The sequence below is a fragment of the Rissa tridactyla genome, chromosome 7, assembly GCF_028500815.1.
Source record: "Rissa tridactyla isolate bRisTri1 chromosome 7, bRisTri1.patW.cur.20221130, whole genome shotgun sequence".
Classification (NCBI taxonomy): Eukaryota; Metazoa; Chordata; class Aves; order Charadriiformes; family Laridae; genus Rissa; species Rissa tridactyla.
The window spans coordinates 2,929,966-2,947,655 of NC_071472.1; the positions used below are offsets into that span (position 1 = coordinate 2,929,966).

At 41.0% G+C, this 17,690-nt stretch overlaps 1 protein-coding gene across 1 annotated transcript in view; it reads right to left on the reverse strand.

Annotated features, from left to right (window-relative positions):
• Positions 1–17,429, reverse strand: part of EPC2 (enhancer of polycomb homolog 2) — a 49,512-nt gene extending 32,083 nt beyond the window's left edge. The window contains exon 1 of the mRNA XM_054208572.1: positions 17,023–17,429. Coding sequence (XP_054064547.1) covers positions 17,023–17,175 — 153 coding nt within the window. The 5' untranslated portion in view covers positions 17,176–17,429. The remainder of the gene's footprint in view (positions 1–17,022) is intronic.
• Between the last annotated feature and the right edge of the window lie 261 nt (positions 17,430–17,690).

Consider the following 17,690-nt stretch of genomic DNA (forward strand, 5'->3'; position numbering starts at 1 on the left):
TTCCCAAGTAAACAGCTGTGGTGATTTAAGCCACAAGCTCTCCATCTGTGCAAGTCGAATATAAACCAAGCAAACTGCATTCTCCTAGCAGATTACCTATTAGTCTCCACCAGAACCGAAAGCCTGAAAGTTTCGATCTCTTTTTACAGTTCTCCCCCACCGCAGAGTTCTTGCCTCCAGCTTCCAGAATCTGAGGGGAGGGAGGACGATCCAGCAGAATATCAACTTGAAGTCAAAGCTCTGCTCTGTCCTAGACCTATGCAGCGTCACCTTGGCTATTCCAGGGGCTTCAGGTTATGCTCTAGCCATTCCCACACACTTGACTGCTGGAAAGAGTGTTTCTTCCAAACGTGGCGGGGGGGAACCAAACAAAACCACCCAAACACACAGACTTTGCTACTGTCTCCTCCTCTGGTTTTCCGGGGTACCCCTCCCCACAATTAACACCTGTGACATCTGGCTTCACAAGAGTCACATCAACACCCCAAACAGGAGAACCAGTGTTTCAGTAACTCCACTGCAATGGAGCCTGGCAGACGTGGCAGTCTTGCACCCAGAGATTCTGTGCTAGACACTTGGTAAATTCTCTCAAGAACAGAATGTCCTCCTCTTTAATTCTACAGAACATTATTTAAAAAAAGGGTACTGAATGGAAGAAATCTTTAAAAATATGTAAACAATATGTAATAAATTACACCCTCTTAAATATTAAGATCTTGCAGAAACACAAATAATCCAGTTTCTGCAAAATTAGAATATAACAAATCAGGGACTGGAAGAGCAGCTTGGGGAATCTCCTGTAGTAGAAGAAGCAACATTAAATCAAACTATCAGGCTCCCCAGTGAACGCTATTAAAATTAAGACAAGCATGCAATCAAATATCTGGTGTGATCTGCTTGAGTTAGTACATACTGAGTAAATCTGTCACTCTACCATTGAAATGTCTCTTGGAGAGCTTCACAGCGCTGAGTACATAATTCAACTAAAATAAAATTTGTTTCACAACTGTGTTGCTTTCAACTGATGTCCCAAGAGTTGTCTCCTAACAGTTAACAACATAGTACACAGCAGCACCACAGAAATGCTGTCTGGAAGGACTTGTGGAGGTTATCTGTCCGACTCCCACTTGAAGACGATCATCTCCAACACTAGACAGGTCAGGCATGACTTTTTCAAGTCCTGAAAGCCTCCAGTTTCCATAGCCCCTCTAAGTAACCTGTTTCAGTGACGTACTAACTCTCTTTTGCCAGAAGTAACAAGAGCAGTTCCCTCACCCTCTCCTCCTCAGAGCAGCTACGGTCTAAGCTTTTAGCCACTCTGGCAGCCCACTGACAGAGTAGCTTCCAGTTTCTCAACATCTTTGAGAAATCTGGGGAAAGCAGAGCAACAGGAAAGGGCATCCCAAGAACAGCCTCACCACCAACAAGTGGAAGAGCAACATAACTTCCCCAGCTGGTGGCCACACTGCTCCTATCATAGCCCAGTCCACAGCATGCCTTAGTCATACAGTGTGCACAGGGCGCTGACACATTGCCTGGTCGATTCTTTCCATCAGTGCTGCTCCTCCTCAGCCAGTTCTCTGCCTGTATTGATGCACAATGTTATTATTCTGCCCCAGGTACAAAAGTTGTGCACTTCTAAAAACTTCACAAAATTTCAGCTGGGCCTGTCCTCAAGTTTCTCAGCATCCACAAAGATGGACGCTCCACCGTTTGCAAGCCAACCACTCCTCCTGATGTAGGATCAGCAACAAATTTGCTGAGGATGCATTCCTCACACAGTCAACCAACTGAAGCTGACCAACTTAGAGCTCCACACTCCTAAAATAAAACAAACCCAGACACTCTTCTAAAACAGGATTAAATAACTTGTAGAGAAGCCACACTAGTCCACGGTGGCTTAAGTAATGAATGGATAAACAAGGCTTAACCTTCAGAAAAAGTAGTGAAGAAGGACACACCGCAACCAAAATTCAAAACACCTTCTGGCTCCATAGCCCATTAAACAGTGCAGATGAGTAACTCAGATTCTCAGTTTCTGTAACACTGCTAGTAAGCGTACAGAGTTCCCAAGGAAAATGTGACAATAGGTGTTAGTACTCACTTTACTATAAAAAGCCTTCAAGCATAACACAGCTTTCAAACAGAAGAGTCTTAACAGTATTACTGTCACTCAAACAGTGGAGCTTCAAGAGACAGATAAGCTATGCAGTTTTTAAAATTAGGGAAAAAAAGTAATCTTTCCACTGAACATGAAATTAAGGAAAATAAGAAATTTTAACTCCTCAGTTCTGTTTAAACAAACTCTGAAGACTTGTATATGAAAGCTGGTCTAATTACACAGCTTTATTAAACCTGTAAAAGAGTTTTTTAAAGATAGATTTAGTTAATTGGTATACCATATACCTTTTTGTCTATTTTCCACCCTTTCTTATGGTTTTGAAAGACATACACCACATTTTAACTTGTACTTCATTCTGAAGTAGGGGAGATAAAAAGATCTCATAAAAAAAATAACCGAACATTAGAGGAAACAGTGATGATAGCAAACAGAACATGCTGCCATGGGAATAAAAAGGAGTACCTGTCAAAGAGTCATTACTCACTAATTCCTTAAAAAGCACATCCAAATCTTTCTCACCAGTATGACCAAAAAATTTCAAACAAATACAGCTTAGATGGTTCTATTTCTTCAACTAACAGCATAACAGAATTAGAAATATCTAAATGTTTAGTATATGTAATACTGCTGCTTCAGCATATTTACGCATTAAAACAAAACTGTTCTCCAAGCGACAGATTTATCTCTCAAGATGCACTTTAGCCACGCAGGTACCTTCACTGTACAACCACCGTACTGACAACAGTTTACAGCAAACTGCTCAAGCCACTGGCTTTACATAATCCAGTATGTTTTCCTTGGTGCAGACAGCCTGTCCTGCCAGCATGAATCTACTCACTCTGTGGCAGGCATCACCAAGAGCACACTGCACCGAGCAGTCTCACACCCTACTGCCAAAGCTCCAACCCTAATGACTTGACAGCCCTTCACAACAGGGCTGACAGAGAGTAAGTATCAGCTTCAGTCCAGAACAGGACCTGAAATCACACCTCTGAGCCCATACTGAGACACTGCAATCCTTGCTTTAGTTGTTTCTCAGAGGCAAAAACCAAAAAAATCCTACAACTGGTACCTAAAACCAGCTTTGGGTGCACATGTTCAGAACCAGGCTCCAAGCCCAAATCAGAGCAAGCTACCTCCACTGCTATCTCCTTTCACCCCTGAAATACCACAGGTTTCGTTTTCTTTCTAAACTTTTTTCATAGTGAAGAAAGTCCCAGACAGAAACTTCAACAATAGTAATAAGTCAACAGATAATATTCTTCTAAAGATTGTTTTTATTAAGCTTTAAGGGAAACAGTGATCAATAATGAACATTATTTTTACCCATTAGAACTACATTTACCAATATACTCCCTTTTATTCTGCTGCTACAAAACACAGGGCTTGAATCCAACAGACCAGTTTGGTTTTTCCCTTATCCTTTACGCTCCCTGTTGCCATCACCCATAGTACTCTCTCTGAAATAGTTTACCATACTTTAAACAAACGTGATAGTTTTTTGGATGGGCATGTTTGGAGATGTCAGTGGCCGAATACCATCCTCACACTGAAAAGCTGATCACTGTCTTAATTATGAAACTGCAATAAGCAATTCCATATTGGATACAGACACCCTAGAAGATGCAGTTTTAGGACTGAACTTATCTGTTCCTGTCCTGGTTTGACGTAAAACAGAACCAATTTTCTGATTTGTAATTTTACTTTTTAGCTGGGCCTCTTCTAACTGACTAAAGTCTGAAATTAACACCGTATTGTTCAGACACTGGTCACTCTCAGAGTGATAAGACCTGTTTATACCAAGGAATGGTATGCACAGAGGCTCTTGCTTATACTTATTGCTGGAACAACCAAGGTCAGCTAACTTCACTGCTTGCCCTGTTAGAGGGTCGGAAGCGGAGAAGCATAGAGGGGTCCCACCTGTGGGAAGGAGCAGATGGGACAGGTAACCCAAACCTGACCAACAGGGTATTCCATCCCATCTGCATCACGCTCAGTATAAAAGCTGAGGGATCAAAGGGGCAAGGCTGCTCTGGCTCGCTCTTTCTTCAATGGCTGATGTCCGAGGAGGACCCTGTCTGTTCATCTGCCTTTGATCCCAATCCAAGCATTCCTGACTCTAGTTCCAGAATTCAGCTCCTGTCCATTGCTGACTCCAGTCTGGGACATTCCCTGTGTCTGCTGGTGACGCAATCATCATCCCAGGAGCTGGATACGGTTTTGTATATGTTGTATACTTTTTTCTTCTTTAATTTTTATTATTCTATTATTATTTACTATTTTATTATTTATTATTTTCATTAGTTTAGTTCTTTTTCTAAACTCATAAATCTCCTTATCTCTTCCTCTCCTCTCTGGGGGGGGACAGGAGGGGGGACCATCTGTCATTCTGATTGGCCAATCCAGCCAAAACCACAACAGTTCCCTTCTTCATTCCTTAAAATTACATTGTACAAGTGATGCTACAACTCTTTAAAAGGTTATTTCACCGCTTTTATTCACCTACTAGTATTTACGCTTACCCTGTGAGGGAGAAGCAATGAGACACACTACAGTTTACTGCGACACTATTTAAGAAAACAACTTCCTCTTTGCCAGCCCTTTCACTACTGAGCTTCAGGCCACACAATTTACACATCTGCAACACTGCAGACTTTAATGAAAGAAATATCTTAACTGATGTTACCAAGACTTAAAGGAAACAAAACATAACATACCACAGCTTAGCTGTTAAAATCAACTCTCTTAAGATAGATGGCTTTAACTCTATAGCACTCCACTGTAAGTGTGATGGAAGAAAAAAGTTAATAAATTAACAGCTTTACTCTACTCAAAGTAAGATATTTCTAGGTCAGCCTAGAGCCAGCCTTACTACCTACCTGCAATCAAGAACCAAATTAAAGCAAAGAAAACAATGAAAATGTACTAAAGCCTAGAGATCCTATTTGCTTAACATTGTATTCAAATTAGGAAATTCAAATTAATTGACTTTTTTTATACTTAAAAGGGAGATTCAGAAACAGAAAGTACAGTATTTTAAACTGAAATGTGCAGACTCATCTTGCAAAGCCTCAACCACAGCCAGTAACACCTGTCGACAACACTTACAGAAAAAAGCGTCAGGAAGCTCAAAAGCTACTTTGATCGAAAACCTTGCCCCCTTCTAAAGGCACAGCCCTATTATCTACTCCCTCTTTGCACACACATACCCATTTTTTTAATAAAGATTTCTGCTTTTTTATAAAAGCAGCAGAAAGGCTGCTTTATATCTAAGCTGCTGAAAGGCTTAAGATGACGGGAAAAAAAAGGGAAGATACCTACCAAGCCGTTTCCCTTTCTTTCCCCTCCCTCTGCCCTGGGATGGAAAACAAGTAACAGAAATAAGGAGTCACATCTAGAGCAAGAAACCCATCTGTGCACTACCGCAATTTTCACCCTTGAGACAGCAATGAGTATCTTAGGAGAAACTCACTGCTTCATTTTCAATTTATTTTGTAAAGCAAACGTTTTAGTGAATTAGCAAAGATGATGAGGTATTATTTTCTACTGATCTAATGGAGAGTTAATCTATTTAGTAGTCAGATCTGTTTCCTCTTCCTACACGGTGTCCCCTTAAAAGGTCATACCAGTTATAAAGTAATGCAGAGAACTGGGCAAACAACAAAAATTCCCACACTGAGTTCAAAGCAACACACCTAAAGCAAACCTGCTTTCTAGGACTGAAACTCCTCCCAGTTTCCCTAAGGATTTTCTGACTCCCAGTGGGAGGAAACTCAAGAAAACTCAGAAGTAGGAGAAGGTATGCGAAAAGGCCTCCTTACAAGTGGAAAGGGCTCATGGAACCACTTCTCAGTTTCACTTTTGGACATACCGTGGTTTTCCAATACAACACGCCCCACCCTTTTATTTATTTATTTATTTTAAATAATCACAAGAACCACCTGCCACACACTTGCCTTCCATACTGCTGAATTATGATTACAAACCAAAAAAAGTACTAACGGTAGGCTGCTCTTACAGACAGCTCAATGAAGGATGCAGCAAAGTGAATCAAATCATAAAACTCCATCGGAAAAATTCACAGAAGTCCCTGGAATGGGTCAAATTTTTATTACTTAGCTACTCTAAAGTCACTCCATTATTTCGGAAGTGAGTGAACAGAAAACAGTATGTCAATAGAAAAAAAAAAAAACAAACCAAAACACTTTTCTGTCACTTCCCTTTCCCAGTTGTTAAACAACTGTAATCTCACAAAGCAATGCTAGTGCTATCTAAAAACCAAAGACAAGCCATTCGGTGAATACTTTACATACAAGTCATCCGATTGTAGATAAAGCACCTGAATGTTATCTCAAGAATGCTGATGTAGGCTGAAACAATACAACAGAAGGGTCACCAAAAACACCTAACTGAGCCCAACATCCTTGGGTGACACTTTTTGTCCAGATAGATAGGTCTCCATGGGAGCTGCGTATCTAAATGAAGACAATACAATTTGGACCAAAAAAATGCCAAAAAAAATTCCTTCATTTCCTCTCTGTCAGTCTGACTAAAGCCAATTTTAACACTATAAAGCGACTACAGGCAAGCTGGGAAGTACGAGTGGAAATTCGCCCATGAGACACCGATGGAGGTACAGGGAAAGTGAGCTGACCAGACAATAATCACAGTCATTTTTGTGTTTCTTTAGTCAACTTTGCAGCACAAAAACCCCAAAATAAAAACCTCTAAAGAAGTTTAATGCAGAAAAAACAAGCAGTTTCAATCATCCTAAGGAATAGTAGACATGACACAACTGTAAGACAACCCAAATATTACGCTACTGAGTGGGACAGTAGTAATGTATAAGAACACGAGCACTCTCTCATTCCTATAAATAATGATCGTTTGCTATTTATGAATATATCATTGGCACAAAACTGTCACTGTTTATGAAACGTCAAAAAAACCCTAGAGCACTATATTTTAAAGCTACATTTAATTATCTCAGTTTCCAGTATGCCAAAACTTGCATATGAGTTTTTAAAAATAGAATTATTGTTGTAATATAACAATTAAATTGAATTATTACTTTTGGAAAGGCTGAATATGGTACTTGATGAAATGTATGTTTCCTAAAAAGCAGGACCTCCCACCCGCCAAGATGCCTTTGCATGACCTTAAGAGAAAATTGTTACAAGTACTGCAACATCCAATCAAAAGACACACAACTTAGTCTTCATCTGGCTCCTTGCAATACATTTGGATCTTTCACCACATAACAAATGCAATCTTACACAGAAAAAACTGTTAACGAATTGCATCTGACGAATTCCTTTTCGTTTTCTTTACAGTCTGCTTCAATTAGCATAACTCGATTGTCCCAAGCCAGACAAATGGGGATGGAAAGGTATACACCTACATATACAAATATTCTCTCTTATTTTTCATGTAATTAACCCCACAATGTACTTTAAAAGGCTGAGATGCCACAAGAACTAGTTTTCATCTTTATTAAACACAGTATTACACACAGAATCTGAGCTCAGTTTAATTCCTGGCTCCACGTATCAAAACCTTCACGTGACCACCAGTGACAAAACCGTGCTCCTTGCAGAGGAGAGGAGGAAGGTGAAGTCACCAGGAGGGAAGGCTATGGAAATTCTCCAACAGAAGCTAGTAATGGCTCCGGGCAGGATCTGTCTCCCAGCTGGGAAGCCACAAGGACCTGGGAAAGGCAGCGCAGCATTGGGTGCTGCCTCACTTCATCCCACAATTAGAGATTTGCATTACCCAACAGCCTTGTAACAATACACGCTGCTTCTGGTCCCAGCACAGAAAGCTTGCTCGAAGCTACTCAAGACCCTCACCTGGCTAAGATGTGTCAGGCTACCTGCTCTATGATATGTGTTAGCAAAGAAACCATGTTACCTTAAAGATCTGATCTTTCAAAACGTCAGTTCTCATTTGTGCCACAGAGGTTAAGCAGAGTCTCACTTTGCTGGTGCCTATCAGAAGCCTAAAGGCTGGTTACAACAGCCACGGGGGGAGAGGTGTGAACACATACGGCTGCTGAGAGGAAAGACACCCATTAAAAATAAGTTTTGTGGTCAAAGCAGAACTTACTACCTTAGCACTGAAGTTAAGTTACCAAGAGTCTGGACACCAAACGAGCCCGTTAATTTAATCTTCATCTGCAATGCAATTTCTTGGCAAGTTTCAGGTATAACTTGTACATTCAAGAACAAGTTGCTTACTGTACCTCTCCCCCTCATACTGCGCTATGCATTTAACCTTCTGACTTGCGTGTTAACATTTTCTTTCCAGGAGTAAGAGCCAAAGTTCTTATTATGAATTTTAATATAACTGAGGTACATACATCAATACCAGGGAATTTGTATTTTACAGAGTTCATGAAACAAATGTCCTCACCAAACTGATAAAGCCTGGAGCACTGAAGATCTGATAAACAAAACAGAAATCCATCGTATTATACTAAAAGAAAGAGATACCAGAGATTGGTTCTATAGTTAGGACAACTTTGAAAAATGTTTAAAAAAATTTACACAAAAGTGCACACACAGTAATTGGTAGGAATTAAAAATTAACTACAAAATTCCATTTTAACTCAAACACCTTTAACTCAAGAAACTGTATTATTACTTTAATATTTTCCATAATAGCAGTCTGTGTCTGTCTTACTTATCTAGTCATTAGGTACCACCGTAACACATCCAATGTTTTATTTATATCTAAACTTAGCACAGGGGAATCCGACATTACCAGGATGCTTCAAAGTAGAAATAGTTTTTGTTGTGTGACTCAAACTGGTCAAACAGATAAAAAGTGTGAGTTGCAGCCACAAAAATGACAGAAACCTAAGGAAACCAAATTATAAATTAAAATGTAAACACCAGAAAGCAACTAAGGAAAAGGGGGCAGGAAACACTTACAAATATGCTGGTTAAGAATTGCTACATAGATGAACTACTTTGTGTGTCACAGGGGACATGATGAGATAAAAATGGAGAAAACAGTATTTTATTGATATGGAAAAGTGACATCTAACGAACTGGAGAACAGGCTCACAAGGCAAGCTGTGTAAACCCTCACTTCTTGCAATTTAAGATGACATAAACATGAGAAAATACCTTGTAGAGAAAAACTCTATGAAGTAGACGTATTGGTGAGGTGTTGAGCACATCGAACTTCACAGACCAGAGAAATAAGTCTATTAGACAAAAGCAACCAGTTCTACCCTCACACATTTGCCAGTAGGGAATTACTTTTTTCTTTGCCAAGTAACATATTTGAGAGGATGCAACCCTGGTATCAGCTCACCTACTCCTTCCACTCTGAGGTGTGTGTTTAAGTAATAATAGACCAAAACGCATATCTGTGCCTAATAAAGTCCAAAGTTCTTACTCCATGCATTTCCTTGTTGCCTTATTTCTGAAGAAATAAGTTGGTTTTGGTTTGGTTTTTTTTTAATGAGAATCGGGTGTGGTAATCTCTCCTTCTACCTTAAAGGATTAGGCATTTTATTGGTGTAAATGTATTAATCACAATTAGAATTCACCAAATTAGGAAAAATAAGAACTTGGATTTTTTTTCTGCAAACTTCTGCTCTCTTATATTTAGGGCAGTTCTGTTATGGACAGGGACAGTATTTTGACCCAACACCTTCAGTCACACTATACAGTGATTATTATATATCAAAAAGTGGGAATTTGCAAATGGCTTAAAATCAAAACTTTAAAATAGTATATTCCAAAATACTTCACTTCTAGTGTAGAACTAGTCTACATTAAATGTGAAATTATGACAGTCTATATTGATATTAGTTTTAGCTTCATAGAATTATTTTCTCCACTTCTGACTCCTTTTCACACACAGTAGTTCAGTTCTCGTTCAGTTCTTCTCTACTTGTTACAGAAATTTCAGTTCTACAGTTAATCTTCAATGGCTTTTGGGACACCTAAGGTTTAACTGTAATTTTGTTTATGTAAATATTAAAAGTATTATCTTTTTAGAAGTCAAACAGTTAGAATGATAAATAAGCTACGGCATATAACTTTTCAAATAAGTACAAACAGGGCATAGTTTATTAGCTTTGTTGGCAAAATAAATTACAAATAACCTTCTGAACGTCTAGCACCCATCATTATTTTTCTTATGAAAAATAATTAAAACCAAGATTAATGTAAGCAGATTTAATGCCTGTTGATCTAAATTATTCAAACAGGACATCTCAACTGAATCAATACAGAAACTGTACAAAGCTGACTACTGCTCTATTTTGCCAAGCAAGGGCAACGTGCAATCTGGCACCACGTACTTCAAAGCACAACTGAAGCTGCCCAAGGTATTTCTTCACAAGGTTTTCTGAAATTGAAGGAAGAGGAAAAGTTGTTACCTACATTTGAGATGCTCCAGAGCTGAGTGACAGAGCACAGAGAGGCAGATTACAAAACGTTCCCCTAAGCTTTCATCATGGAATTACACCTCATCCTGAGGAAACCTACCTATAAGGGAAAGTTCCTGCATAATGAATTGAGGTGTGACTCTCAATTAACGTCCATGCAGATACCATTGTTCTCTATTACGGACTCAGGCACCCAGACAGGTTAGGACAGATTTAATGGGCTGGTGTTAACTGACCCTATGCATGCGACTAGCCTGCAGCAAAACTGCAGCTTTATCTACATTAAGGGTGTGGTTTTAAGATATGGCTGAACCCACCTAACCTCAGGATGACACCAAAAGCATAGCAGTCTCGTGCTTCTCCATTCCCAAGCCTTCTATCCCCTCATACTCCTACCACTTCTCATAGAAGTGGAGGATGCTCAGCTTTTTCATGGTGGGCTCTCACCTCCCATTATGCAGTCAGATGGGCCTCAGTGCTCCAAAACGCAGACCATCCCTACTGGCTCTGTCTCAGCCATATCTTAAAAGTACACTCCAAGATAAATTACTTGACATTTGTCACAGGCTAAGCCTATACTCACAAGCAGTTGTTACAGGTTAGCTGATAGGTGTTAATGTAATAAGCCCTAATAAACTGATGGTGAGTTTGAGACTTAAAAGCAAATCTTTGCATTGTTTAACTTTGGACACATAAATACAGCCAGAACAAATTAAACCGAAAGCTACTCAGTTTAACAACTCACCCGTTAACTATGCTCAGCTACTCCAGCATTTAGACGGGGTCCACATTCATCAACAGTTTATTTCCATCCCCAATCCAACAGAATGCAACCTACTTAGTTTTAAGTCTCATCTACCGTTATTGAACGGGACCTTAAAAAGTACCAGCAGTGGACTGAAAGGAAGTTTCTGTTGGCCACAAAAACATTTTGCAGGTGAGAGCAGAGGAAGGACAGAGGATCACAGCTGAAAAATTGAAGTAATGGTTGGGAAATGGAGTTAAAATATGCACTTGTGAGGAACATCACTGCATGATGCAATGGGTCTCAAAGGGAGGGAGAAAAATACAGGACCTGAAGGCAGGGGAAGAAGTCTCATAAACAGAACTGAAGCTTTAAATTCCATGAATAAAGATTACAACACAGCATTATGCTACCTACTACCAAACACACCTTCAGTAATCCCAGGAGTCTCCAAACATACCCAAAATAAGTAAATAAATACAGGTGCTGAACTCAAACTGAGCAATAAACTTCTGCTGGGAATTTCATTTCCCCAACACATAAGCCAGTTGATTCTAATCAAGCAAACCCCATTTCTTTCCTAAGGAAAGTCTGCTGTCTCGATTTCACTTAGTTTTGCAGGGAAGTACAATCTTTTGAGTTTCTTACTTAGACTTTCATTAAGTCTTTTTGAGGGAATTTTGTGTTACAGAATATTTGCATAGTTTGAACTGAAGTTATCCTCTGTTGACCTTCTATTTTACACACTGGTGTCCTGGCTTCTTCTTTGTTCTGCAAAGCCCCTTATTTGTAAGCAACTTTGAGGGTTCAACCATAGGTTACAAATGCGTATCCGACATACATTTCTCAAGTTAGTATAGGCTCTGTCCACATGGGAGAGGCATTTATGTACATTTATGTTTTTAAACCTAAACCTGAGTGCATCAGACAGTACCAGGTAGGTACTTCTGATTGACAGCTTGAATAAATCCTCATACACTTGATTCCTCTCACTTTGGAGATATTCAAAAGTCATTTGGACATGGTTCGGGCAACAAGGCTCCAGGTGGCCCTACTTGAGCAGGGGGGTGGCCAAGGTCTCACCTCCAGGGTCCCTTCCAACCTCACTCTTTCTGTGCAAGTCTATAATACCCAATTGTGTTTATTTAAGCACCTTCCTAGAAGTCATGGATATCGACAGCACAACTAACACCACAAATTCATCTCTCTCTAAAAGAAAATACCATTGTCATCATAAAATTGTTTTAAGGCACCTATCTGTTAACAATTATAATTTACTATAAATAATTATTTCTAAATTGGGATTAAAAGAAAAAAATATCTATTCATGCTATGAAAACAACTACCTGTAACATTTCCATATAAAAAAATCAGCTTTAAAAGACTTATGCTTCCCACTAAAGACGTGAAAATGGGTCTGGAGTGGAGGGGGGAGACTCCAGCACTGAACTCCAAACTCTGATTTCACTGCAGAAAGCCAGCTGGTAGCACAGATGCACTCAGCACAATTCCAGTGCATAGAAGATATACCAAACAAGACTACTTGCCTTTATGTCAACAATTAGCTGTAATATGTGAAAACTCCCTTAATCTCCTTATAAAAATAAATTACACTATCAGTTAATGCAATGTGCAAAAAAACCCCTGCATAATCTGTAAAACGTGCACCATTTCAACAATAGATAAAAGGGGCAAAAGCAGAGCACCCCTGAAGTCCCCAGCCAATGCCAATGCATTTACACTCACATATGCAGGATGAAACCCCTCCAAGAAAAGATTAAGAAGTGACTATTGTTTGATCTTATAAAGAGAAATCACAAAAAAAAATGTTTAGGCATAAAATATGTGCAAGAAAATGTGAATGTAGGACTGTGCCATAAAAAACTTCTTTTAAAAAAAGCAGGTAGGTATTGCCATAAAATTAATGATACCTCTGTGTGTATGTCCATATTTCAAACTCTTCCACTTCATTCTACCAGCAAAAATACGCAGTATGGTACACCTTATCAGGAAAAACATCCAAACAAGAAAAATTATGACTTGTGCAAAGTTAATGCTTCCTGCTTTAAAAGGAGAATGAATACACTGCTTCAGAAGCATCACTACCTCCAGGCCACCTTGAAAGCCAGACATTTCCAGTGTTACAACAGAAACTGAATGAACAGAATACGAACAGAAAGGAAAGCTTAACTACTTCCAGCCTATCAACATACTCAAAATTGAACATTACATTTAATGATCAACAAAAGATCATCCTGAGGTGATCACTCAAAGACTGAGAATGAAAGTCACTTCTCATTTGTACTCTGACAGCATTTTAATAACATTAAACCACGTCCTTAACTTGCTTTTCGTGCACTTTTTCCTCTATAACTTTAAGCCTTGCCATATGAATGTCAAACTTAGCTGTAAATGAATGTATGTTCAAACAAGAACTTTGAGATGAACGTTCAGATAACTTTGACCAGATAATCCAAGTATCACCAATTACCACTGTGCTTTTAGCTCCCTAACAGCTCAAGTAAATTTACTTCTGAAAGCCTTCAGCCTGAATTTGCCTCATTATTAAACATGGTTTTTCCCCCACAATGTGCAACTCAGCTATCTCCAGTTATATGTATTCAAATAAAAAACACGATAAGAAACAAAGCCAGGGCTTATCTATTCTGCAATTTTCCCCCCTTCTAGCCAAAACAATTCATTAGCATTATGAAATACAACTCTTACTCATCAGAAAAAAACAATACGAAATGTTCCTGCTCAGTTTCTGAAGCTCACAAAAGGAAATCTTCTAATCTCTTAGTTAAAAAACAACAACAACAAAAAAAAAACAAATCAAAAAAACCCAACAAAACACCAACACACCAAACCCAAACCAAAATAAAAAACAAACCCACACAATTTTCTTCCTCAGGTTTAATTTAGGGTAAATTACAAACACTTGCTAACATAAACATGCTACAGACCAGAAGCCTAATTCTTTCACAGCTGGAATCTCCAAGTGAGAGAAATGAGCTGCTGATTTGTAAAATGCTGCAAGTGGATATAAATCTCTAAAATACTTAAATAGAAATAGTTCCAGCATATTCATCAAGATCAAATCAAATGAAAAGTCAAATAGATGCTCATACTGACAAACTGGGCAATATACTTTTTTTGTAGTGGGATGACCAGCAGTGTGAGTTGTTGCCCAGCCTGGGACTACAGTAACTGCATGACATTTTAATACACAGTCCAAATAACTTTAGTAATAGTAGTAGAAAGGAGTGATACTCACTAAGCCACACACCCCCAGCTTCAAACCCTTCTACATTCCAAACAATAGTACCAGTTAAAAAAAAAAAGCAATCAAAAACAACAAAAACCCCAACAAACAAACAAAAAAACCCCACGTCCACACCACATTAAAGACAAATGGACCAAAAGCTGCATTTTTGTACACACAAAATATCTATCATGAACAAAGCAAATCATATGCCTGTACTAGCAAGACTAGGTTGTAAAGAGCAGGTCAGAGAGACATGTCAATCTTACCCATTTTCCCCATCTTGCAAATCCGTAAATACATGGTTATTTTCCGTGAAAGCCAGCCCTGGAAGATGCTACGTGACCCCATGATACACTGTACTACAAGACCCTTCTGATTTCACCAAGGCTTCACGCAGGGTGGCACAGCAAGGAGAGCAGCGTGCTGGGGCCAGGGTACCATCAGCTTCGTGCCTTTGTACAGAAAATGTAAATCACCAGCCACCCTGATGGTTCAAACACTTTTCACAAGATGCATCCCCGGCAAAAGTCTGAGCTAAAAAAAGGCATTGAGACACTCAATTAATTGAGATGTCAGAAACGAGTATTTGGATTTCTCTCTCCCTCCAAAAATCCCTTTCAAAATACATCAAATCAATCACGGTAATATTTGCTATGAATAAAAGCTGTTTAAATATTTCTCGAATATTTAACTACTGTCATCCACAACAGCCTTTCCTAGAAGAGCTTTATATACCGCTATCACAAAAATCTACATTAAAAAATTATTTGTGTAACATTGGGAAAAGGGCTACCCCATGAATGAAGCTGTCACTACATGGCAATAATCGAAACAATCTATTAATAGTACAGTTCATAATCTTGTCTGGCTGATGTGTCTAGCACTCGGCTTATATATTGCTTCAATGACCATTTCATTTTGAGACTATTACATAATATATCAAATATAGTCACATTTCAGTGCAGAGAAAATACACCTCATTCCTATAGAAAGGCAACATTTTAGCACAACACTAAAGCAGTTTTACTGAAGTATAAATCTAATCTTCGCAATCAGTTAAGCAGTTCACAAGCAGCTTGCTCGCTTGAACTCTTACAGCAATTTTCCATTAACAAGTTTATTTAAAACATGATTTATCGAAATAGCATAATCGTTTTTTAAAAATGTGCCACATTTTATAAACGTTAAATGCAAACACAGGGTTGCAACGTAGAGTTTAAAAACTGAGAAAACCAAATTACTCTCCAAGATTCCTTCGTTAGTACCACACTGTTGTTCCTTTTAAATACACTCCCAGATTCTAGTAGAAATTTGGGAAGTACTGGAAGTTCTGACCACAGTGTATTACACATTGTAAAACAACAGGGGAAATAGTAAAAAAAAAAAAAAAAAGAGAAAAAAAAAAGCCCACAAAGGTAAGACAGAGGATTCTTCTTAATATCAACAGTGAAGTGAGAAAAAACACTGAGAGAGGCATGGAGCCTGCTTTGACAGCTGTACCCTCGAAAAGCCAATCCACACGCACAGGGGTTTGGCTGAGGCGGAGACACGGATTCATTGAAGAAATTCTTGAGGGTGCATTTACTATCGGCTCTGCCTACAAGTACAGACACATCAGGCGACAGCCCATACCTGAGCCTTATACAACTCTAAGGAGCACCGGAGTGGATGTTTGAGGATCAGCAAGACAAACCAGTACATTTAAAAGGCACCAGAAGTGTGGGCAAGCATCTTCAAAGCGGTGCTGTCCTAATGCTCGTCAAAAAAACACAGAAACTTATTTTATTGTAAGTGGACAAAAGCTTTTTCTCCCCTATAACACTACAAGAAGAACACGCATCACATACCTATTTTTAACTCTCACTGGTTTATTTAAAAATAACCTAAACGCTCAAAAACCTAACCCTTAGTGCAACACGTCCCAGCTGGTGCATCTGGCATTGGCTGCACACCGCGCAGCACAACACAGCTCTTCTTCAAAAAGCACGAACGGGACGCGTCCGGGTGACAGCCACCGAGCGTTTCTCCCGCTGCCGTCTGCGGCAGGGGACGGGCTCGCCCAGCCGCAGCCGCCGCCGTCGTCCCCTGCTGTCCCCTCCCGTCCCGTCCCCTCCCGCTCCCCGCGCACAAGGGAAGCAGCGGCAGCCAAGGCGCGCTACGCCAACTGCGGCCGCAGCGCCCGCCCGCTCATTCAGAGATGCATCTTGCGCCTTCCTCCCTCTTACGCTAGCGTAAAGGCCTCCCCCCCCACACTAATCAAAACACTCGCGAGTCGGGACGCAAAGAAGATGGCGGAGCAGGGCCCGCTTACGGCGTCGGACAGCAGTTTACGCTGCGCTCTTTGCGCAGGGCCCCATAAGAGCCGTGCAGCGCTGCGGTGGGGAGCGTGCGTAGTGCGCTTGGTGAATGCCGATGGCCTATTTCCCGTGAGGGGAGGGGGGTGTCTGATAAACAATGGTGCCCCCCCTGCGCGGCTCCCTTACCGATTCCTCCTCTTTCTCCATCCCCGTGGGCATCTGCGGCACAGCCCGGTTGATGGAGACGCAGTCGTTGAGGTCGGGCATGTCCTTGCCGCGGTAGATGGGCAGCGGTTTGGCGGCGTCTAGCGCCCGGGCTCGGAAGGAGAGTTTGCTCATTGTCTCCCCCTCACAATAACACCCCGGGGCCGGGCGGGCGGGGGGGGCCTTCAGTGCGGCCTCGCCGCCGCCTCCCAGCCGCTCCCGCACCCGGCCCGCACCACCATGGAGGGTCCCGCCGCCCCGGAACAGCTCTCCGCGGGGCCGCCCGTAGCTCACAGCGCACGCCCCGCAGCCCTAGATCCGCGCCGGGCTCGCTCGATCCGCTCCCTGCGCCATGGCAAACATGGCGGACATTAACCAAAGCGGCCAGCGATCCCGGCAGCCAACGCGAGAGCTCGGGGGGGGGAGGTGGGGGGGAGGCCGGGAGGGAGGAGGTGCGCGCGCAGCCGAGGGCGGGAGGCTGAGGGGGGGCGGTGGGGACGCGGCCGCTGAAGGAGGGACGGGACGGTGCCGTGCCCGCTGAGGCGAAACGGGCCGTGCGGAGTGAAAGTCACTGTCCCGTTGTCGAGCACCGGGAGGGGCGAGGCGGGAGGAGCCTGTGACCGGAGAAAGTGGCGCCGTGCACCGCTGTC